At 39.4% G+C, this 25,232-nt stretch overlaps 1 protein-coding gene across 1 annotated transcript in view; it reads right to left on the bottom strand.

Annotated features, from left to right (window-relative positions):
* The window catches only part of LOC146687138 (receptor-type tyrosine-protein phosphatase N2-like), a 217,768-nt gene that overhangs the window by 11,483 nt on the left and 181,053 nt on the right, over positions 1-25,232 (bottom strand). Inside the window, exons 16-21 of the mRNA XM_085439918.1 lie at positions 23,683-23,756; positions 17,672-17,749; positions 14,497-14,616; positions 13,670-13,836; positions 6,707-6,760; positions 679-743 (exon numbers count right to left, since the gene is read on the bottom strand). Coding sequence (XP_085296044.1) covers positions 679-743; positions 6,707-6,760; positions 13,670-13,836; positions 14,497-14,616; positions 17,672-17,749; positions 23,683-23,756 — 558 coding nt within the window. The remainder of the gene's footprint in view (positions 1-678; positions 744-6,706; positions 6,761-13,669; positions 13,837-14,496; positions 14,617-17,671; positions 17,750-23,682; positions 23,757-25,232) is intronic.

Raw genomic sequence — 25,232 nt, 5'->3', positions numbered from 1 at the left:
CTCTTACATAATTACTCGCTGTGTTATTATATCATACTGTAATTATAGTAATTATCAAGCACTTATAATGTGCTTAAAATCCACTGGCTGTGAGTCCTGATGGCACTTCAAATAAACAATTCATGGTCAGTTCAGGTTAATTACCAACAGCCTGCACACTAATTTTACATCTCCACTTCTTTTTAGCTCGTTTCTGTCACCACGTCATGAAAATCACACTTGCTCTCTGTCTGGATTTTACTGAGTTTAACTGTGTTTTGTTGGCAAGACAGGAGAAAAACAAGCTGCAGCATGGTGCCAGAGCAGCGGAGCATCCACTGAGATAATGAAACAGATATTCATTTGCAGTAATTAAGCAAAAGCTAATAAAAAATAACTAATAATATATTTTAAAAATCAGCTTGTTTTCTCTGGCTCAGAGGCAGAAAGTAAGAGTGATCGAGTGTGCTAATGGAAAATGTCATTGTTCGTAGCTACTCATCACTGTAATGATCTAATTAAATGTCATTATTTTCAATGCAATCATCCAACTTTGCAAAAAGCAATAACTTTGATGATAGCGGGAATAATTTGACAGCCGTGCTTTTTATTTCTCCAGTCACAACAGGGAGGGCAAACTGAGCACCTTCTCCACACGGGCGAAAAGGAAGGGCGGGGAAAAGGATAGGGAACACCTACCTTTAGCCATCTTGTTGAGGACCATGTCGATCAGGATGTAGGTCCCAGTTCTTCCAGCACCATCGCTGCTCAGATGGATGAGAGAGAGAGTAGGATATGAGGGAGAGAGAGAAAAAGGGAGAATGCAAGAGGATGAGAGACAGACGGAGAAGCATTAATTAAATTTGTCTGATAACGTCATATCGTCGCTTATCGCCAATTAAGCAATTTTCTAATTCCTGTCACTTGATGTTTTTAATTATACTTCTACATTAATTTCCATAATGTTCATTTACATCATTACTCTGTTGCTATGTGATGTCATACGTATACGGATGTGGAAAATGCACAAAGTGTAACATTAATACGAGTGAATAAAAGGAATAAAAATCTTTTACAGGTACACTAAATGTTCCTGTTAATGCCCAAAAAGCAATACTGCATTAATACAGTTATGTACTGATTAGGTAAAAATGTGAGCGGCTGAGTGTGAGAGCTGATTAGAGATAATTACACAGCGCATTATCACAATCAGCTCTTCCACCGTGTCGACTTCTTCAAGTTCAGACAAGGAGGACTAAATGTTCTTTCAGTGTCTCATACAATTTTAAATAACATATAACCCAGGAAAAAAATATTACACTGAAATGTTTATAGCATAAGATCACTTGGCAGGACTGCTGGCAAGCTTGCAAAGCCGAGTAACACCTTCAGGTTTACAGTTGCTATATTTATTTTGTATCCTCTGCCATGTTCATGTTATTGTCTTTCTTTGTTTTTCCTCTGGAGTGAAGACAGACGCGACCCAACTCCAGTGTTAAGCGAGCGAGCATCAATCAGAAAGATTTAATACGTCGAGGTTTACGAGTCTTCTAATGCCATTTCAGGGGGATAAGCAACTTCAAACGTGTACAATTATGGAAACGAGAGACTGAGAGGTTCTTTTTAAAACATCAAAAAATGTAAACCTGTTTTTAGAGACATAGGAGCAAATGTATGTTTGTCTATTCTGAAATAAACACACTGAACACAGTGTGCAGAAACTGAATTACGCTCTGCTTTGTATGTGGAGGGAATATTTTCTATCCAAGATTTATTTCAAGTGTTGAAAATTGATGTCTGCACCCCTACCAGTCTATTTCATGCGCTGGTGTGTGCACGTGTATGTGTGTGTGTGTATGTGTGTGTGTGTGTGCATGCTGGCATGGGTCCATACTTTCTGAATATTTCATTTTCACTGGGACCTTTGTTATTTTCTGCAGTAATTGAGAAGTGCCACTGCAGCCTGCGAGTGTGTATGTGCCTATTCTACAGAGATGCTCTGATCTTACACACTAGATTTGCACGTGTTCATGTGTGTGTTATACAGGTTATTACGGTGTGATTTTAGCTCTATCGTATCACTGCACCTTGCCAGGATCATTACAAAGTGATCAAAGATATGTGATGTGTGTGTGTGTGTGTGTCAGCACACGCCTGAGGGCTGTGAGTAAACATGTCAAGATGTCTGCTGCCTTCTCTGACTCTGTTTAAAGTGATAGACATGGAAAGAGGCAAGGAGGAAGGGAAAGAGAAAGATGAAATAGAAAAATACACAGTGGATGGAAAAAAGAGAGAACGCTGCTGTGTGATTATTGAATTTCTGCATCTGCGCTCTTCAGTGTGCTCACTCCTCACTCTGACTGCTTCACTCTGCCCTCTGCATGCATTACAGTGATAAATGGCTGTGCACAGTTGACTTTGACAAAATCATTTGGAGGCTCTAAGTGAAAGTCTCTACAGCATGAACATCAAAGTTTATCAGTCTCTATATTATCGCAGCCTTAGATATGTTTGGCTGCTTGAGTTTAGGAATGTACTTGGACCGGTCCAAATCGAGGTTAGAATCTTGTCTTCATAAGCATCTAAATGCATTCGAAGCGCATTAATCACTGGAAAACTTCACTGCCACTCAAACCTTACCACCCAGAAAATATCCAGCATAAAAAGCGTCAGCTCTCCAACTGTAAGAAATATGGATTCCCCAGCTTTCCACCCAGATTTTCTCCTCCTGCTGAATAGATGATCCGCTCTAACGCTTGCTTTTATTAAAACTTTCGGCATCTCTGAAGAACATTTTTAATTTGTGGTACCTCTAAAAGCTGGCATTACAGAAACTCTCAAAATGAGTACATAATCAATGCAAACTTCACTTTGATCTTTTTATCATGATCTCTTTTTATAAAGGCACTTTTCTAAATACACAGAGTGCTTCACACTGGGAAGCAAACCCATAACATGCAGATTTTAATAAAGCAGAGAAATGTTTATCATCTGCTTGTCAGTTTCAAAAACTGGAAGTTCAAAAAACGCAATATTTCCTTTCCTTTCATTAAAGTTGATTCAGCACATCATATACTAAAGGAGGTAACAAAGGAGACACTGAAGCACCTTTCCTCTGTATTTAGGGAATTCAACCCACTCTTGTTATGGCTGCCACACAGATACAGATGGGTCACTTCACTCAGTGAGGAGCCTTCTTAAGTAAAACTGTTGATTTGTGCAATTTCCAAAAATCAGTCGGTTTGGCAAAAGGTCTGAAACCAAAACCTGTGCACTTCATAGGAGAAATAAACTTCTATGATAAGATGTAAATAAAGTCATACCGGCTCCAAGAAATGTAAATTAATAAGTGCTTCAATATTTTTGTAGAGCGTCTGCTTCGTTTTATTTCTCCTGTGTGGCTACAGCCACATTTAAAGTCTCCTGCTCTTTATATGTTGAGAACTTTTTAGTGTAATGATTGATTAGACTTCTGGTGTCACTGTGAACTTTATCATTTCAGCAGGGAGGGGAAATCAATACGCAGAAAGAATCCATATTTTTAAAAAAAACCAACATTGCAGATTTTTTCCTGCTGTGCTGGTGTGAAACCTGTTTTTATCACATAAGTAAATTTCTCCTGCCAGTCAGCTCTAATGAAGACAGTTTGTCTGGATGCTGAGGTCAGAGATGTCGAGCAGCGTCGGTGCAGACTGGATGAATCAAACACTTCACCCACACATTTCACTTTTAATGTGGAGGGTTTTTTTTCACTCAAATCACAGGGAACATCTGACTCGTTACCTTACCTACTATGTTTAAGATATTTACTTCCTTTGTTACCATAGTCACATCGTTACATTTAGGCTCACTTGTGCTGCAACATGCAACACAATAATTATGTGTGCAATGGTTTTATCTATGCAAACTTTAATATCATACTGACCAAAAATGAATAAACACCTCCAACTGTGCTTCACATTCTCCCGCCTACTGAGGATTTAAGTGATACCAAACTAACGTGAAAACACTGCAGCCTTCAAGCACATTAAAAAGTAAGGAAAGTTACCCTTGTGGGTAACAAAGTTCATCTTGTGTTAAGCAGTGCAGGCGGTGACAGGCTGACTTGGTAAATTAAAAATATTGAAAAAATTTATTTTGTCTTTAATTGTGTTTGTAAGCACAAATTATTAATTTCTTTTGTCAGGATAATTTTTAGACTAATGAATTTACCACCATAATTATGTTGCTTATTAACTTCAAACAGGAATGATGCATATCAACCTCTGTGCTCACCATAGCTGCGTGTACTTGTCCTACAAACCCTAATAGCAGCTTTTTCATGTACTCGCTGCATACATGTTAAACTGAAGCGCATATGTCCCAAGAACACTGAACAGATTGAGTGAGATTTTGTGGGTGCTCATATTTATTTCAGAAAGAGAATCAGACATGCACGTGGCATAAGTGACATAAGTATTTGTGTTTTGCATTGCAATTTTAATTTCTTATTTTTACTACTGTCATAATACATTGCATAAAGTTTCTTTTTAGTTTTATTAGCTTACTGTAATGACATACATGTACAGTAAAATGGCACCACAGTGGCATTGTTAGATGATTTGGGAGGAGAATAAATCAAATTGTCAAAGGTTTTATTTCCATTATACAATAACATGTCATGCTAGCTTCTATATGTTTGTTACCACTAAGCCTTTAAAGCCTAAACCATAAAATAATTGCCAGAAAATTTAGCGTTTAATGTTCATTCTGACAAAATAAAAAATAATACATTCATTTGCATATAGGAGTTTTAATTTTTATCATATCTGCTGCATCCAGCATTTTTTTGGTGCAATTTCTTCCTTAAAAATGAATTGTGCAGTTTATTTCACATTGACTTTTACATCATTGTCTCAAAAACTCGTGGATCAAATGTGAAACACTTGGCTTTAAAGGACTAGGACTGGCCATTGTAATTCTTTATCATTCTGTTGCACTGAAAGCTACCTGAAAAGCTTGCAATTGATCTAAAACACCGCTGTGACAGTACTGCAGGAAGTAGAAAGACAACTCATATTTCAACCATGTTAGTTTCTCTTTAGTGGCTCCTTGCTAAATTCAGCATTGAATTTAAAATCCTTTTTCCTCGTCTTGAATTAGGCCCTATCATTTCTTAAGAACCTCATAGTATCATTTCATCTCAATAGAGCACTTCGCTCTCAGACTACAGGCTCACTTGCGCGCTTCCAAAAGTAGAATAGGAAGCAGAGCCTTCAGCTATCAGGCTCCGCTCTCTCGTTTGCTTTTGGGAGACAGAAACATCCTCTTTACTGCAAAGATTAGGCTTCAAACCTTCCGTTTTGATAAAGCTTATAGTTAGGGCTCGATTAGGTGACCGTGAGCCCTCAGGCTGTTGGCAGACTTCCAATGAAGCATTGAGCATTTCTTATCCATTCCTGTCTTTTGACTTCTCAGTTATATGTTACTGTGCTACTGCTACATGGAAATAACTTTTGTCTGCTCTCTCCTGTAGTATGTGTTTAGTCCTATATGTTGTTCTCTCTGTGCTCTTCCTGTTAAAAGGGGGTTCTTTCTCCTCACTGTCACCATGTGCTTTCTCCAAGGGGAAGATTTAATTGTCTGGGCTCTCTCTCTAATGTTGTCTGGTATTCAACTTAACAGTAAAGTGTCTCGAGATGACAGTTATTGCAAAATGCTGCTATATATATATATATATATATATATATATATATATATATATATATATATATATAACTACGTTGATTTCAATGCCCGGCAAGTCGCATACCAACAAATCCTGTTTAAAATTCGAAACCTCTAATGCAATAACACACGTCAAATTGAAGGATTTGGTTGATCATCAGAGTAAGTAAGTGTCATAAGAGTAGCCGAGAAAATTCAGGATGTTCAAGTTACTGTGGCTGGTGCTCCATAAAGGCAGGTTTAATACTCTGGTGTAGACTAGCAGTTAGAGCGAGAAATGTACAGTTTCATCATAGTGGAGCCATTGCACCATATTAAATAATAGATCATTTGGTGGAGTAGTGAGCAGACAGACATAAGGGCTATCTGTTATTGAAGTTTTTTTTTTTAATCCAATCATCTGAGGATGCTTGCACAAAAAAACTGTGGCAGATTTTTCTGCTAAATACCGATTTAATTATGTCTCACTGGTCTGAGTTATTTCCTCAGGTGGTAGGGGTATGCAGATGTGATTATACAAAAACACACACACATATGCAAACACAACAGCTGCAACCCTGCCTACTTCTATTTACCCTCTCTCACTCTCACCCACTGGCTCTGACCGGCAAGCTGCAAGCTTTGAACTGCCTCCAATTAAAAGTTACCCTCCTCCGCGGACAGTTTGTCAAATTAAATCACAACTTTTTGGCTAATCTCTCATTTAAAATGTTTGTCGTCCCACACATGCTGACAAGTGACATGGCAGTTGGTGGGGAATTAAATGGTGATGTGGACTGGAGGTCAGAAACCACAAAGGACCCGGGCAATTTGAGTTTTAAATCCTCTGAAAAAAGAAACTTTAAAACAATTTAACCAGCAACTTTAAAAGATCTGTGCTTGTTTGCGAGTTTGCCAGCATAATGCAGCATGTCTCTCTGAAAACAGAATGCATTTGATACTGAATTCACTGAATAGAAGCTAGAACCCTATGAATAAGCCACCATAAAAAGCATTCTGCCTTAGTTATTAGCATACTTGCCTGCAGTGGACTATGATAGGACATGAGCGGCCCCGGTAGCACTTGTTAACTTTCCTGTAAAAAAAACAAGACAGAAAGAAAAAGTTAGTGTTAACACAGACATGATAAAAAGGAGAGATATCGCTTAAGAAATCCGTCATAGAAATCAACAGAAAAAAATACTTTAAGGAGCCAATTATCTGCTTTATAACAGCTGAACTGGGAAACCAATGGTGTTGCACAGCTGAGGTTCAGTTCAGTTTTATCTCCCTGACAGAATGCATATTTACTAATAGTAATAAAGATGAAGGTAAGTACACTTTTCTTCTTGGTTATTGCATGCATAGATGAATTAAAACCTGCAAGGAAAAAATTTAAAACAGGAAAGAGTTAACCTAAACATTACTTTAGAACAGTAACACCTGATTCTGGAGGATTAATATCACAGATACAGCATCACATACAGTCAGCACAGGTGCATCTAGGCTTCAAAAAATAAGAAAAAACATCCTGCACAAAACTACTTATAATTTTAGTATGTTTTACATGTTTTTACATGTCAAAACTGGTACTCAGTAAGGCTATCACTGCCATAAAATTCACCAATTTGTCCCATACCACCTACCATGGTATAGTGGACAATTTGATAACAGAGCCCTAATTCCAAAAAAGGTGCAATGCCGTTTGAGATGTAAATAAACATGACACAAATATTTGCAGATAATTTTAGATTTGGCAGCAGCGTCACATCTCAAAAGAGATGGGATGGGGCAATTAAATGCTGGACAAGTGAGTGGTACTTAAAAGTAACAGCTGGAGGAACATTTTGCAACTAATTAGGTTAACTGGCAGCAGGTCAGTAACATAAAAAAGACATCTTAAAGAGTGTTTCTCAGATGTGAATATGAGCAGAAATCTGCACGTACAAATTGTGGGAGAATTTAAGAATAATGTTCCTGCACTTCCAATATCTCATTCCCTGCAGTGCACAATATCAGAAAAAGAATAAGAGAATCTGGTGAAAAGTCAGTGCTCAAAGGCAAGCCCGAAAATCAATACTGGATGCTGATGATCTTCCGGCCTTCAGGTGACACTGCACTAAAAACAGTCATCACTCTGTCATGCAAATCGCTGCATGGTCTCAGGAACACTGAGAAATGATTGCCTTTGAAGACAGTTCACTGCACCGTCCATAAATGCAGGATAAAACTCTACTGTGCAAAGAAGAAGCCATCTGTGAACATGATCCAGAAATGCCAAAGCCCATTTAAAATGGACTGAGGCAAAATGGAAAACTGTTCTGTGGTCAGATGAATTGAAATTTGAAATTCTGTGGAAAGCAATGACGCCGTGCCCTCCAGACAAAAAAGAAGAGGGGACCATCTGGCTTGGTATTAGCTTCAAAGGTTCAGTTTTAAGTCTGCATCTCTGGTTGTATGGGAGTGCATTAGTACTCCTGTGGCAGCTTGCACATGGAATGCCACCATCAGTGCTCAAAGATGTATACAGGTTTTAGATCAACACCCATCGTCTTGCTCAGGGAAGGGCTTGCATATTTCAGCAAGACAATGTTAAACTGCATGCTGCATCATTACAACAGCACGGCTTTGAAGTAGAATTCAGATGCTGAACTATCCTGCCTGCCCCAGATGTCCACAGACTGATATTACAGTAAACATGTTTTTGCCATCAAATTCTGAATGACTTATTTTTGAATGTCACATTTATACAATCTAAACATGTGATCTGTTTTCTGTGTTCTGTTGTAAATAAAATATGTCAATCAATCATTGCATTGTTCTTATTTAGATATTACACAATGACATCTTTTTCCGAACTGGGTTTTGTATTATTAGAATTTATAGTCTCATGTAGTAAGACCATAATCTACATGCTGTTACAAAAACCTGCTTTACTGTTTGCTTCTAGCACATATAATAGTGCTGCACAGTTTAATTTAAACCAAATTTCAAAAGATCAGAGAGCCATGCTTCATTCGCAAAATGAAATAGTACATGTTTTTTTAACTTCTTCTTATTTCATAATCAGTATAGTTGAACACAACCATGAGGAATCGCACAGACATTTATAATCTGAAAGAAAATCATCATAATATTCCACAACGGAGGACAATCTGTGGCTGCTGTCACCCATGCATAAAAGAACATCAACAGTATGAGGAACACCACATTCTTCTCTCTCTCTTTTTAAAGACTGGGGTTAAAAAACAACAACTTTGCACCTTGTTCATCAAAAAACAGAGCAGTGAGCAGATCTGCACAAACTCACAGCTTCCATCTGAGAACGCAGCAGAAAGGCCGAGTTTGATCCCAGCTGGAGATCATCTCTGATTCTATTTTATGGTGAAACTCAAAATAACAATATTCATCTGAAACATATTATGTGAAGGTACGCTGTGTGTATGTGTGTGGCCTTTTCATAATCCATTATGCATCACCAGTCAGAGAGAGAAGCTTCAAACGTGCAGTTTTGATGCTTTTCCTTACTTGAACTTGAAGTTTTTGTGGTCATTTATGTTTAATTATTAAAATTTATAACTGTCTTTAAAAACACTTATTTAAACAGGGTGTAGTGGGAAGTACAAAGTACAAAGTAATGATCAGTTATTTGTCTTGCTCATTGTTCATATCCTGAGTTATTGCACTTGAATTAAAAATGTATATATCTCATTATTACATGAGGTCAAAAGAAGGCAAAAAAAAGCAAGTATAATTATATAATTGTCACTTTGTAGCTAAATAAATGACATAAGCAGTGGGTTTTACCTGGTGTTTCCTGCAGGGCAAACAACAAGCAACATTACACAAGCTTGAGTTTTAAAAAACACAAAGGCTGATCACCAAAATTCCCCTCACATTTTCATCCACCGCCCCACTAAAATTGAAAAGTCAGACCTCACTAGAGACAATCAAAAGTGATGTAACCATGGAAACAGCCAGCAGAGAATCGCCAGTAGGCGGGGTGGGAGGTCGGGTGTGGGTGTGTAGAAGGGCGTGAGATTCAAAGGAAATGCCCCATAAGAGAGATATTAGCCAGATAGCGAGAGGGGGATCAAAAGCCAGAAAGGGAGGCGCAGAAAAGAGTGGGAAAAAAAATCAATGGAGTGGATGACGACAGAGAGAGATGGTGAAAGATACAGACTGGCAAGCTGACGGACAGAAATGAAAGACTTAGAATATGTCCGCTCTTTATACGCATTAGCATTTTTGGATCAATATTATGAAAGATCCGGTTGTTGTCTGCAAACCACCAAAAATGTATAACAAGGTCAACATTTCTCCGATCAACACATTTGCAATATGAGGTCATGTTTTTAATTGGGTGTGTTCCATTATTTCAAACACAGTAATGTCTACACAACCCATGCATCGACACGCAGCAGCCCTGCAGCACTTAAAAATGTATTTTTAGAGACAATAACTCATGAAATGCCACACTGCCACCATTTGCAATCTGCCTGCAAACAGCGCGTGCAAATTTCCACATTATGAAACTGGTCCCAGATCTGCCTATTTGATACAACTAAGCCTATATACATATGTTTCAGTGACTTCAGTCAAATACTGCCATGTTGTTGAAAAAGCTGGCATCTCACACACAAAGTGTCTTTGGCACAAGTTCTGTGATGCACCGGGTTCAGTTTAAAGGGGCACATTTTAATCCAGACCCTCATCCTTTCCTTAACCTAACCATACAGTTTCAGTGCCTAAACCTATCCAGTAAGCAAAGGTGAAAGTGACTTATAAAGCTCAAAGCCTGTACTGTGTAATCAGCTGGATCTAGATGGAGGGAGCCCAGTCTCATAGAAGTGATTGTAAAGTTTGTTCCCCTTTGCATGCAGACGATCCAGCAAAGTCCACATTAGCAGGTTGGAAAGAAATGTTTTCCTTTGTTGATGGTCTGAGACCTGGCAGACTGGACTTTGGCTAGTATGATATTTTAGACTTTTATTTTTATTTACTGACTTGTTAGAATTAGGTAACAAAACTACCCATATAGGAAAAGGCCACAGTTTGGGTTAAAATACACGCGTCCACAACAAAATATACTGTAAATCTCCAATTTGCACGTAGGATAAGTGGAAGAAAATTGATGGACGGCTATTTTACATGATTTACTCCAGTAGTAGTATATAATAAAGTGGTTTATAAAACATGTATAATAAATTCAAGGTTGTGTTTTGCTACTATAAGAATCTGATACCAGCACATATGATGAATGACTGGACAATCCCCAAAAAAACACAAACATAAGTTTTATTTATTGTTTATATAAGGACAAAGTATTAGACCCTAAGTCAGGAATCACCAGGCAACACAGAAAAAAGAAATAGACTAAAGCTAAGTGAGGGAGGAGAGACAGATACCGGGCAGGAGCAAGAGAGACAAAAGCGACCAAGAGAGGAAAAGGAAGCATGGCGAGAGAGGAGGGGAGACCGGAGGCAGTCAAGCAAACCATGAGCAAGCAAAAAGGGAAGAGGTCATCTCAGGTCACTGGGCACAGCAAGAACAGAGAAGGAGGAGTGAGATGAAGAAGGAGAAAATAAGGGGAGGAGGAGAAGACCGGGAAAAAGAGAAGTAAAAGGGTGGGTTGGGGGGAGGGCCCATGAGGCCCCCTGGTTGTAGAGTCACAGTCTCCAATGATCACTTTTGTGACTATGCAACTGGGCTTATATTACTAGCTGCAACATCACAAAAATGACACTGGCAACCGCAAGTTAGCTGGTAAAACGGGGGAAGGACAGAGAGGAGTTGTAAGCAAGGCTTCGGGTCAGTCAGGCCGGTGTGATTAGTGAACAACATGCCTGCACAAGCGCAAATGATGGAGAGGTACTTCAGCCGGTATCCTCAAATCGCCGAGGTGAAAAAAGGCAACACCAAAAAATAAAGAAAAGGGCAGGTTGCTATTACGAAAGCACCATATCTGCTGTAATAAAAGTGAAAAATATCTCCCTCTGTGCCTTCTTCATTGTGTTCTGACCCAGCTGCCCTGTGAGTAAAGGCAATATTTCCTAACTGATGGTGTATGGTGACGCCCACCAGACCCTTTTATAATAGCAGTGACCACAAACTCTTACTCTTGATATCCCACCTAATTGATGTGCGCCAGCAGAATGGAGACACCAGGCCTATATATAAACCTGACTTGGGGTCTATCACTTGAGAAAATCCACAGTGAATCAGAGAAAAGGGGCCAGGGCGGCTAACACCTAATAGGCAATACAGTATATCAGTTTAAAAGAGGTCGAAGGGGAAAAGGAGGAGAGCAGTTATAAAGGCGCCAGAGATAAAGGATCACTTTGGAAGAGTATCCTCAATGCATTTTGAATTACACTGTTATCGAGTGGAAAGCGCCCAGGATGTTTAGAGGATATATAGATATTTTTCTGCCTGCACCTCAGGATCACAAGTCAAAACTCCTGGAGAAGTGCGAGGTTTGAAGCCATTATGCTGTAAGGAAATCACGAAAGCCTTTCAAAGCCTCTGTGGCTCAAGAAGGAGGAGGAGGGTGGAAAACAAACAACTTCAGGAGCTTCTATTAGACTCTTTCACTTTATCTTTGTTTTAAATAAAATGCCAGAGAAGAACCATCACGCATATGACCTACTGGATTTTAATATATGGCACAGCCTGACCAGTTTCTGAACTGTAATAAAACTGCATATACAAAATTCAAGCCTTGGAAGCTAAAGCGATTTAGGTGCATTGGAAGATTTTCTTGCAAGGTTGGATTTCTGACTTTTTTGCTCTTCTGATGCCCTACTCGTGAATTCTGAGAACCTTCAGATAAGTTGCATGGGCTAACAAATACACCAAAACTTAAGGACAACGGAAGAGGCTGTTGAACCAAAGGCCGTGTGGCTCCTGAAAGTTAGCCTATTCATCACAGGATGAAAGAAAAGGATCAGTGAGAGTTCCAGTTAGTCAAGCACTGCAACATATCAAGCAGAACAAACAGAAAAGAAACGCAAAGCACTGCAAAAACATTTATTTATGTAATATTTCTCCCATCCGTACCTTCTTGTTATATTTACATGTGGAGAAGACTGACAGCATGCACACAAAAGCAAATGTTCCGCTACCATTGCTCTGTAGTTTGGTTTTTCTTATGTACACTTACAAAATGAAAACGCAGGCTGCCTTTGTTCTACCGGAGCAAAAGTCGAGGGAAGAAACGGACTGTGGCGATTTTTCCTGAATGATATCATGCAAGGTGTTTCTCAGCTCTGCTGTGGAAATGAATGCTGTTATCAAAGTGGGTTTGCTCCAAAGGCGCCTTTGAAGAGAACTTCCAAAAAGTTTCTTTGATGGCTTCTGAAACCTCAGTGCTTTCTCTATCAACATTAAAAGCTGGCTTAAGTACTTTATGCATTTCAAATGAAAATCAGTTTCAAGTAACTCTTTAAGCAAATTGCAAAGAAGACTTTTATACTATACTATAGAAAAATAGGTTTAAAAAACATACAATGTGCAGGCCATGGTTAAAGAGTAGGAGTCAACTCAAAGGTAGGTAGTATCGCTGTGAGGGATAACAATGCTGCTTTTCACAGCTCCTTGTCTCATGGCTGTTTAGTTTTTCTCCATTTTGTCAAGAGATAACAGTGAAAAGGACCCCGGCACAGGGTCAATGGTCATTTATGATGCATAAGAGGAAACCTTCACCCTTAAAGCAGGACAGATGGTCTTGCTGTAAACACCACGGCACCTCGTAAGAAAGAAAACTGGATGGAGAGAGTTATTGGTCCATGTTTTTGACTCCCTTTGTGTTTTGCCCCAAGATGTTTTCAGTTTTTCTTTTACTGTTAGGTCTGTGCACTGAAAACTAAAAAAGGCCAAATGACTTTATACACATGTTTCTGATGCCTGAGGACTGGAAACAAACCCAGCAGCTTTAGATGACCCAGGAACGAGAGTGAGCTGTTTTGTTTTAAGCTTTCTGAAACTTTCTGAAGAAGCTCCCTACCTGCGGAAGTCAAGTAGTGTTCGGCTAGTCTCCGGCACGTTCTGGTTGAGCCAGGTCAGGAAATGGAACTGAGTGACGGTCCGCGTTTCGTTGGTCTGCATGTTCTTCAAGTAGAAGCTACGAACCAGGAAGTCATCGCACCAGATGTGTTCAGAGACCAGGTTCACCTGGAAGGATGCAGGAGACAGACATGTATTTCCCCATGCATGAAATTTATGGTAGTCGAGAAATGTTCTGATCGGCTTATGTACTTACTAATTCCAGAAGAGTAAATTACTTCTAAATTGAATTATGATGACAAAAACACAGACGTCACGTGATAACTGACTGATTACAAGTGGAAGACAACTTAATATCCCATGTTTTATTAAGACGATAATCCTTTGTGATAAATAATCTTTGATTTTTTATTTGGTCACAGTCAAGTTCATACGATAATTAGCCCTAAAAGTCACATAATATTTATAGTGGGGGGTGGGGCTGAGTTCCCTGAGTAGGAGATGGATCTAACACATGCTATACTGAGTCAGATGCTAATGGAATAAAACTGCTGTAGCCTAACGCCTAGCTGTGTAGCATCCTAAATAATCATGTTCAGCATACACTGGCATTGGTGCAGCCCTGAAACAGGCCAATTTTGCACCTTTCAATGTCTAATTGAAGACTTTCTTCTGATTGGCTGCCCTTCATAAACAGCAGATTTGAACAACATGTGAGAGGATTTTCGCCCTCATTCACAACAAAAATCAAGACAAGTTTCAGACATTTGTATTCAACATATATATGTGACAGAAAAGAATAACAGATCTTCTTTGAGTTTGTTTTACCTCGTAGATGTGGTACAGGTTGGATCCTTCATCTGGCCAGTAATGGTAGCACTGCTTCACCCCGCTCTCAACAAGAGGTGTCAACATAACGATGACCACACAGCCATTCTCCCAAACCATCTGCAAACAAAATACACAGGCAGGTAAATGATTGTAGCTCTTTAAAAAGGCCTTATTCCTTTGAAATGAAGTAGATTTTTTCTTGATAGAGACAAGAATGAATGAATTTTTAGTTTTTAATTGTTCCGAATTCATGTATGTTATTCTTTTTTTGCAGCACTTAAGATAAACTTTCTCAAAAGTCTAAATATTCTGCGTTACTTAATGTTCTTTGAAAACTTCTAAGTTTAATCAAAAGTAAAGCGTTAAGAGTAGGAGTCATGTTCTTGAAGGAGCGGAGAGCTTGATTTGGAACAAGATCTCATATGAAGCTGTCAACACCTCCCAGAACCTGCCAACAGTAACACTGACATGTGTCCTCACTCACCCACTCTCTTGGATATCGGTCCATCATTAGTTCAAATTTTGTTCTAGCTATCATTTTGGAAAGGGAGGTGTTTGTTTCACGGGAGCGAGGGAAAAAAAAAGAAAAATCTTGGTTTGAAACATGCTTGCTGTTTCCAACTTTTGTGAGCAACTACAAGGAAGTAAAGCTTTGTGACAAGTAATTGCTGTAGCAGTTCAGGCTGTTCTCTCCCCCAGCTGGGTCGTTCCACATCTGAGACCCGCCTGTGGTCGTATTTTTCCTTCTGGCAGTCATATTCTCACAGCCGGAGGGTGGGCTTGCTCAGGAGATCCATTCAACGCTGTTCAGAGGTAACAGTCAGCCGTTAATAGAAGCCATAAAACAATACCGCTCCCACATCATCGGGTTAGATTATAAAGATGGCCGCACCTGCCGCTCGGTCATGAGCGCTGCCACACCTTGCCGAAGATTTAGCAGATGTTAATTGCGGTGGGTTTTGAATTACTGCGCCTCTCTGCACTATTCCTCTCAGTCCTCCCTGCTTCAGTGATTAGTCTCATGGATCTAAAAATGTGACAGTGCACTTTTTGAGAAATTGTGTTAATTTGCTTCAGCTGACAGGGTGCGAACTCCGCTGCTGCTGCTGTCTGGAAGAAAAGCTCCCTCCTTTAAAACTCAAGGTTTGTTAAAAAGCTACATTTATTTAAACCCATATTTTTCCACAAAAAAAGTGAAGGGTGTGCCCTGCTCTTTTAGAACGTTTTGTGTACATAAACTTTCTGAAGATGTTGGACTTTTTTCCAGTGTAATAACCTTGGCCGGCTCTTGATTAAGCAATCTGATAAGACACAGTAATGCTAGTTAAATCAACTGGGCCTCAACACAACATGAAGGCTGAATAAAGCCTGAGTACAGAAGCCTGTAAAGCACGGAGAGGCTACTTAATGAACCTGAGATGAATCCATGATGAGCAGCAGGAATCGTCTGAGGCTTTTAGATAAAGTCTCTAAATGATCTTTTTAGCTACAGGCTAAGGCCTGCGGACTGATATGGAGATACTTAGACACCCATATTGGTTTTGTGGCTTCTCGTTCACATCTATTTAGAAAGTCTATTGCTTTTTTAAGGACTGGGACTCCTATGTTAACTACATTATGTGCACTTCTTTCAGGTCAAGGGCATCCATCCTAAAACCACTCTCGCAGATATAGAAGTTAACTGTCCTTTCTTTTTATATTGGCCTTCTGTACCACTCAAAACTGTAGATATTTCTAGACAAAAACAAGATTTGGACTACAGAAATGGAACAGAAGGACGTTGCAGAAATGTTGGTGTAAAGTGTGAATAAAGAGGAACAGGACCAATATACCAACCAACACTTTTCCTTCCCTGAAAGAGAATTATTTAGAGCTGGACGGGGATTAGTGGAAAGGAAGAAGGAAGGAGGCGAGTAGTGGTGTAATAGGGCTCTCATTCCCCCAGACAAGACCTCAACATCGCCACCGCTGTCACCACGGAAACCCAGCTTGAGTTGAATGGAAATTCAGCTTGTTAGGCGGAAGTCACACGCCTAACTTCTCACCTCTCCTGCCTCGTTTCAAGCATTTTGTTTGCTTGCTTACTTTGCTGGACTGTTAAACTAAAGTTATTTTAGTTCCACTTTTGTGTAATCATAAATGTGCCACTGTGCACACGCATCTTACCGCACTTCCCACTCGTCTTGACTGCTCACATGAAGCCAAATTTGACATTTTTATTTTATTCAGTCTCTATTTATAAAGAGTGGGTTGGCTAAGCACGCATGCTTTTTAACAGCAGTGGAATGACAGGAACCAAAACAGTTTCGCCGTGGTAATGGGCAGTTTAACAAATTACAGTGTACCTACAAAATTTTTTGTGTTAATCACAACTTTTTAAAGCCTTTTCCAAAAAATAATTGGCGAGCCTATTCGAGAGCACAGTATGCAACAAAACTAAGGTTTATTAAGAAAATAGAAAAGTGGTAATATGGGATTTATTTCCAAATTAACCAAGAAAATAATATTTGGATTCTGTGTTCTTGGTTTTTCTGGATACTTTTCACATCTCAACAAAAAATGAATATCACACAGCTCATTTCAAATGAACTGATTTTTATATTTCACTTGCCTGGATTAGTTGGAACTTCTGTAGTGTAGTGACTCTATGCAAGCCTGAGATTTCTTTTTCTTTGTGCCCCTCCTTGGTCTGCCCAAGTGAGAATCCAGCGGGGATATAACTTGTTTGACAAGGGGACCTTTCCTTCCAACCTCCCTGCTGCTCCACTCAACATACACCTAACACCAAGACTGGCCAGAATAACTTATTGATCTCCTGGTCTTAGATTCAAACCCAATCCAACATTTGGGACAGTGGGAAAAGAGTTTGCTACCCCCTGCATTAACAATGTGTCCCACTGAAGGCCAGTGTGTGTGTGTGTGTGTGTGTGTGTGTGTGTGTGTGTGTGTGTGTGTGTAAAAACAGTGGTGGTGAGGCTAGTGAGTGTTATGGTGAAGGAAAGATTAATAATGACATCCACAGAAATGGCTGGTCTCCTGTGTGACTTGCTGCACTAATAAAAATCGGCTAACTCTTGTTTAAGAGAGGAGATTGTATTGATTTTTGTTTCATGAGTGTGTGTGAATGCATTTGTATTTGTGTGTGTGTGTGTGTGTGTGTGTGTGTGTTTACCTGCCAGAAATCAGCCACAGTGGAGGGCAGGGGACCTTGAGTGGCAATATAGGCTGGGTTCCTGGGATCGTGATCCATCTGTGGGGAGAGGAAAAAGGACAAGAGGGTGTAAATTGATCAAGGATGGCTCATTTTGAATGGTACAATTCATGTTTGTCCTGTCTCAAATGTTTAGATTTAAAGCCCATGATTATTTTGGATCATTTCTGGAAAACAAATGTTGCACAGTTCTCAGGAAGTTAACAGCACAGCAAGGTCAACTCAGATCTGAGAAGAAAGGATAAATTAGAGTCCAATCATTGGCTCTGACCTTGGTCATCTTATCCTGTAAGTCTACAGAATAACAGACATTTGCAAAGTTTATTCCGATCAGAGAGAATGACGGCTGTTCCAGTTGTTACATTAAGTGTATTTTTTCACTTAAGTGTGATAGTTTTGCATAGATTTAATAATCAAATCTTTGTGCATTCCTGGCTGTTTTTGGTCATTCCTGCTATACCATACTGATATTGTCCAACTTTCCTCATCCTAGTTTCTGTCATCATCATCCTGATCTAAGCAACAACTTCTGGGTCTAGAAAAATAAAGCCAATGGAGAAGTCCCAAAAACTGCAGATAGAGCAACTTGAGATTGGTTTAAAAAGATAACAGGCAGACTGTTAAAATGTACAGCTTTGCAGCAGAATAAACATTGCTGCACCACGCTTGTAGTTGTAGTCCCTTTAAGGTCATGGCCTTATGTTTTTATTTATCACTTGCTCTTCAGTTAACTGTTGTAAGTTTGTGCTCCAGTTTTGGTGTAATTAATTCATTCTAGTATTTTATGTCTATGTTATCAACTGGCAGATACACTATATGGCCAAAAGTACTGGGTCACATACACATTACACCTACAGGAGTTGCTTGGCCATAGAAATCAATGCCATGAAGTTCCCAGGATATAGTTTTTGTGCTGATGTTAATGCCTAAGGAGGTCGGGAACTCTAATTTAGCTGATAATTTAGCACTTCTGTGCTAAATAGGGTCAATCCAAATATGGTCAGTTCTCGAGCCAAACAACCAAGAATGTGATGGTTACAATGCTTATGTTGAGTCTTTAAAAGTAAATGACATAAATGAACCTCAGCAAACTCAGCAGTGGAGTTGCTTATTTAATTGTTCATTGTGATTCTTGGTTTATGTAATGTTTATATTAACTTCATGTAGTACTTAGTGTATTTAGTTTAGTTTAGATTCTTCAAAACCAGGACAAACAGATTCAAACAGCTTTCATCCAACAGCAAACACACTCATCAAAGCAATAACATGAGTGTGTTTGTTCAATTAGGGATGGGTGCAATAGATCCAGATAACAGGACATTATGTCTGTGTCTATTGTGTGTGCACGCATGTGTTTATGTTTGTGTTTTTCTAACGAGTGTGCACCTTTAATTTCATTTGTTACAATGACAATAAAGCTAGTCTATTCTCAGTTCCTCCCTTAGCGTTCTTTCCTCCTGTGTTAAAGTTTTTTGTATTAAGCTTCACTTCCTGTTTTATTTTGGTGAGCCCATGTTCCTTGTGCATTGTCTTGAATTTTGCTTCCTTTACTCGTCTGTTATGATTCTTTTCAGCCATGTCTCATTTTCTCCAGTTGTCTCCACTCCTCTAATCAACCTTTTGTATATGTGTAGTTGCTCTCTTTCCTTTTGCCTTTGTCGGGGTGGCAGCTCACTTTCCTCTCATGTCTCCCAGCGAGCCCTAGCCTTACGTCTCACAAATGTAGTTGAAAGTTTTCAGTTTCTTTCGTAATGTATTTTCCATGCTTAATAAATGGCTTGCTTTTAGTTCATCACAATCCACCTCTGCGTCTCCGGGTTTAGGCACTACACACATCTGACATGAACAAATAAGGAAAAGCAATTCTACAAAATTGATCTTTGTCCATACATGGGAAAAAAAACACTATGCTCCAATGGGCCTCCAGGAATGTTCTACAGTGTGTCTTTTTCTTGGTGTAAAAAATAAATTGATATTGGACGCAATATAATATAATATAAAATGGCTAAATACCTCGTTCACAGACACTTTTAAGAACTAATGAGGGGACATGAATCATCACACCCATGCACAAGGAAAAATCCTCAGTGCTTTCGAAATGAGCAAATCTAAGTGCGTTAGTAAAATGTTCCCCCTGTTTAAAGTACTGAAATTCATTGCTAGAAGCTTCTTAGAGAAGGAGCTTAGCGTTTGCAGAGTAGCTCAGACTTCTTCCTTAACTTAATGAAAATTCCAGAAGGGTGGCGGAGGCGTCGAGAGCAAAAGACAGGAGATGAACGTGAGCTGAATTCGCGAGCAAGTGAGTGACAACCCTGCCAATTACCATGCAAATTGTATAGTAAATGTAATAATTGGCTGACCAATTTAGCTGGAAGCAATTACAGAGGGAAGACAGATAATTTATGGGGTTTTTCCGCACACCAAATTGTCTTTAATGGCCCTCTGTTCCTTTTATGAATGCCAAACAATAATGCACTTCTAATGAACTTAAAATAATTTTACCTAGAGAGAGAAAAGGCGACACGGTGGCAGCGAGTTTTGCTCATTAAAACGGCGAGAACTGCATCACGGACAAAAAATAGCTGGAGGCAGAAGTGCACTTTTCAAGGCCAAGAAAATATGTGGACAGTCATTTACATATATTTCTTTTAGTTTTTTTCTCGAGGTTATTATTTAACATCAGTGCTGGACTTGTAGCAAAATGACAGAAAACATTTAATTTGATTGTCCATGTACCTGAATATTTATGTCATGTCTGCGAGAGACATTTCTACCCAGTAAGCAGAACTAAGCGTTACACAATATGAGTGTCTTAGAAGCATCAGAAGCTAAAATCTATTGCCTTCCAGTCACATAAGAGGTTTTCAGAATTTCACTCAGATCCGCGACTGCAATGAAGCACTAATATTCCCCTTGCCTATACAGAGCCTGGTTTAGAAAAAACACAGAAGAAACTGGAAGATTCAGAGTGGTAAGATCTGGGACATTATAAGAAAAGGGTCGGGTAAGGCAGAAAAGAGATTGTAAAGTTTGAAACCTTGTGATGGATGAAGATGAAAACGGTAGGGGAAGATACAGCAGGCTGGGAGAAAATGCAGAGTCACTATAAAGATGAAAAGATGAGCAGAGAAGGAAAGACGCACCAGGAGGGCTCTCTACTCTTGACATCTGTCGTTTTATTTCTTTCTCCACCCTCCCTTTCTTTGCGGAGACACAATGCTTCCTGACATCGCAAAGTGTATCCAGAATTAAACCCCACCATTAGTGACATTGCGAAAGGACAACCGTCTTTCTGTCTTTCACACACACTCCTGTTAATGAGGGAAAAAAAGTATAGGATGTGACGTGTGTAATTATCCTTGTTATTGGGTTTTTGTCTTTTCTGTGGAAGGAAGGAGTCTGACTAGTCTGATGATGTTACTACAATCTGACACCTCTGTGTGTGTTGGTGTGTGTCTGTGTGTTGGGGTTAAAATGCTGGCTGCCAGCTATGTGAATTAGTTGTAATTGTGAGTCTATTTTAGGAAACGATAATCATAACGCTTCTATCACTGAGACAAAACTCATCATGCGCAGATCCTTTTTAAAACTTCTGTCATGACTTGTGTTCATAACAAGTCAAAATCTTTGATCCTGCTCCTTTTTTTTAACCACTTTTTCTCTTTACTTTACATTTTGAAGAATACCAACAAGCAAGCTGTCTTGTCAGTGAGTTTGGCTGGTAGTTGAGTATACTGCAGTCCAGTCCCATAACGCCTGACTTAGACTTCTGTTGAAGGGTTCAGAGGGGTCTGCGGCTACGTTGTAGGTCACGGTGTAGACTTCCCGCTGAACCATAAATTGAAAATATTTTATTTATCACAGGTGAAGCTAATCTACATTGGTGGTAAAGTGTGACCACACTTTAAGATAACAAGCAAACTTGCATTGGGAACTTGTGTTTCCTGTTGTAGTTTGTCATATAGTGTTAGATCCTTGGTTTTTCCTGGGTTATTTCTTTTAACTGAGGTCATTTGGACACGCAAAAGCTCTTTTCAGTGAAATTGGCAGCACTGTTTGCTGGACGGACAGCCTGTGCTACACCCTGATGCATTAACACACTGTGATGTCGAACGAGAGTGGAAACAAAATGCAATATTTGCTTTAATTTTCTTCAGTGCAACTCTTTTAAAACCTTAATCAAAAACTTCAACCGGACTGCCAATAAACACTGTGAGGCTGATTTAAAGTCAGTGTTATCTGCACACGACATGCACCAAAATAAGCGTGTGTGTGTGTGTCTGAGTAATACGTGAGTGATTGATTATGTCTTAGAAAGTGTGTGCGTTTGATTGAGTCTGCAAGGAAACTATTGAGTCTGTTTTAGACTAACGGTGTTTGTGTGTTAAGGGAGGAACTGAGTGATTGATCGTGTTTCTGAGTAACTTTGTGCAACTGAGTGACTGATTATGTGTGTGCGTTGGACTTTAGGCCACACAAAGCATTTGTAAAACTCTGATTAACAAATACAGGATAACCAATAAAAACGTTCCTAAGAAGTTTGTGATCCTCCTGCTTTTCTTTTAAAACATACGATGGCAATGATATAGTTCAAACTTGTAAAAAGACAGAATTAAATGTTCAGCTTTTGTTGCTTAATTAGTGAATTGCCATGTTAGCGTAACTTGTAGTTGTTCCAGACTCAAAGAGCTAAAAAAAAAAAGTGAGTTTAGCGACCTTATATGTCTAAACTGCATCATGTAAAATGGTAATCCTTGATCCTCCACATTAAAGTTAAGGAAGAAAAGTCACAAGGCATTGAAACCAGGCTGACCAACGGCTGCATTATGCAATAAACTTGCTCATAGCAGAGCCAATTCAAACCCCATTACTACTCACCTAATTTAATCATGTAAATTCATGTAAATGATGTCGAATCAGAACACATGGATCAACCTTACATTCGACAGTTGGTAGAAAACAGCTACTCTAACATACAGATAATTGCTTTGGTGTGAATGTGCAGCATTTTATTTTTTCGGGACAACACCATACAATTGTGTCACGGTGCTTCAGTTACTCTCGATGGAAAGACAAGCACCTTGCATGGACACCATTGGAATGGATGTTTTTTAATGTTGCAGTGTGTGTGTGTGTAGGTACATTACATGTGCAGCTGTTCATGCATGCTTGTTAGTTTTTTAGGTTGTGTGTTCTTTTTGGTTTCAGCATGGTGCACTGCGTGTTTTTAGCGAGTATGTGGGTACGTGTGTTGCTTCGTTTGTGTGCCTGCAACATTAGACAAGGTTGCTCTTTTGTTCCTGTATAGTTTTGATTCCTTCTCTCACATGCTCTCGCCTGCGCACACACAATCGCACACACACGGAGCCACGTTCTGGTGTAACGCCCAGATTTGAAATGCATAGCGTTTCTGTTGCTTTTAATGGAATACCACTGTATCTGCCTCAAGGGAAACGTAAACCTACTACTCAACACTGGTTTCCAAATTGATACACTCACTTACTGAATTCATATGGCTCTTTCTTACCCCTTTCCTTCCTACAGGCTGTTTAAATCTGTACCGTGCCAAAAAGAAAAAGACCCCAGTAAGGCAGAAACACTGTAATAGTAAACACAAAGTAGTGTCAAATTAGCATAACCCAAGGTCACAAACAATAGTTTCCCAGGACCCTCCGGATCAATTTTGTTTCCACAAATGAGAAGTGAATCGAGAGCCTCACGCATGTCCTTTCCCACACCTCCCCAGAGCAAATACTCACCTGGGGTGTTTGCTGTATAACAATCATTAATATTCATGGTGCAGAACATACATATTGTGAGAGGCTGCCACCGAAACTAAGCAAGCATTGCATCAAAATTTATATTGGACAACGGTAGGCTGCCTTTGTTTCTGTGAAGCCCCGTGGGGGCTGTGGCAGCCTAGCATAGCAGCGGCGTGAAGCACCGAGTTAGAATGCAGAGGAGGTACTTACGATCGCGCTGGCATTAATGTAATCAGAGTTGCCTTGGCTGCTCTCCACCTTCAAGGTGATTCTGGAGTGATCATCTGAAACAAAAATGGAAGAATTCAGCATATTTCGTCTTTGCAGTGTAAGTGTTCTTTGGTCATGCTATATGCATTATAATGAGGGCTCTCTCTGTATACGTGTTAAGAAAGCTGGATTATAAGTAACAATGCCAACATGTCATGAAGCGTGGATTCCCTTCTGCTTTGACAAGGTTACTTTGAGCTCAGAAGGAAACTAGTTGACTTGTTTAAGAAAATCTCTTCTTTACTTTTCCTCAGAGATTTTATTAATTGATTATTAACTTTCTCTGTGTGTCTGTAGGGCACCTCTAACAAATTCACATAACACTTCACACTCATGAGACAAAAGTTTTGAAACTCTGCTGTGCACTGTTGCCTTTGTATTAAGAGCTGTGAGCAAAATAAACACATTAATATATTTGGCTGCTCTACCTCTTACGATTATACTCTCGCATGCTGTCGGCATGGCTGCCACTTTAGAAAATTCAGTCGATGTCTTGCTCACAGTTTTCAAACTCCAGTCCTCGAGGGCCGGTGTCCTGAAACTTTTACATGTGTCCCTGCTGCAACACACCTAAATAAAATTAGTAGGTCATTAGCAAGAGTCTATAGAACTTGACTGCATGCTGAGGTGGCAATTCAGCCATTTGATTTATGTTACAGCAGCTCAAGAGTGAATGAACATGTAGTTTTAGAAGTACTTTTTTAAATTAAACTTACACTTTTATTTAAATTTACTTGAGTAGAGTTGGGGGTTGCCACCATGCAGTGAAGTCTTGCTGATACCCTACAAATTTTATTCAGGTGTGTTGCAGCAGGGACACATGCAGAAGTTTCAGGACACCAGCTCTCGAGGACTGGAGTTCAACACCTCTGCTCTAGCTATATAACAGCCCCACTGAACAGAGTCCAGAAGTGCACAAGAAGATGACCTTGAAGGGAAAATTAGGGTATTTTTTATTTTTTATAGGTAGAGACAGAACTTTTTGATCATATTTAACACAATGAGGCTGAAATTGTATCAAGAATTATGGAGCTATAAAAAATAAACAAAAAAGGTCTTTCCATTGAGGTAACTGGGCAAACACTGGTTAATTTGAGTTGCATAGGAAAATGTGTTTGTTGTGAGGTAGGCAGATCATCCATTTAGTGATTTCTAGAACTAAATTAAAACTGAGGAGCTTCGTTTAGCCTTGAGAGAATCTGCCATAATCATCTGGGATCCTGTGAATTTTTAAGAGGGACAAACTTTCCGAGTTTGTGCATTCTACTCTTGCGAGCACTCCTCCGAAGCCTCCGGTGATCGGCAAAACAGTTCAGAATTTTTTTTTTCTTGAAGAAGCCAGTGGTGCTTCAAATAGGAAGCACAATTTATTCCTGACAAACTGCTTTCCCTGCTGACAACCTGGATTTCATTAAGCCTCGGCCTGGTGGAGAGAATGGGACAGCACTTTTTTAGATGGGCTATTTCCACAGAAGCTTAGAAATTTTAAT

Source organism: Copadichromis virginalis, linkage group LG18 (assembly GCF_057382275.1).
Source record: "Copadichromis virginalis isolate Kocher_CV1m ecotype Utaka linkage group LG18, C_Virginalis_male_GT1.1, whole genome shotgun sequence".
Lineage (NCBI taxonomy): Eukaryota > Metazoa > Chordata > Actinopteri > Cichliformes > Cichlidae > Copadichromis > Copadichromis virginalis.
Note: the sequence above shows the minus strand (reverse complement) of the source record. Positions and strands in the feature narration are given on the sequence as shown.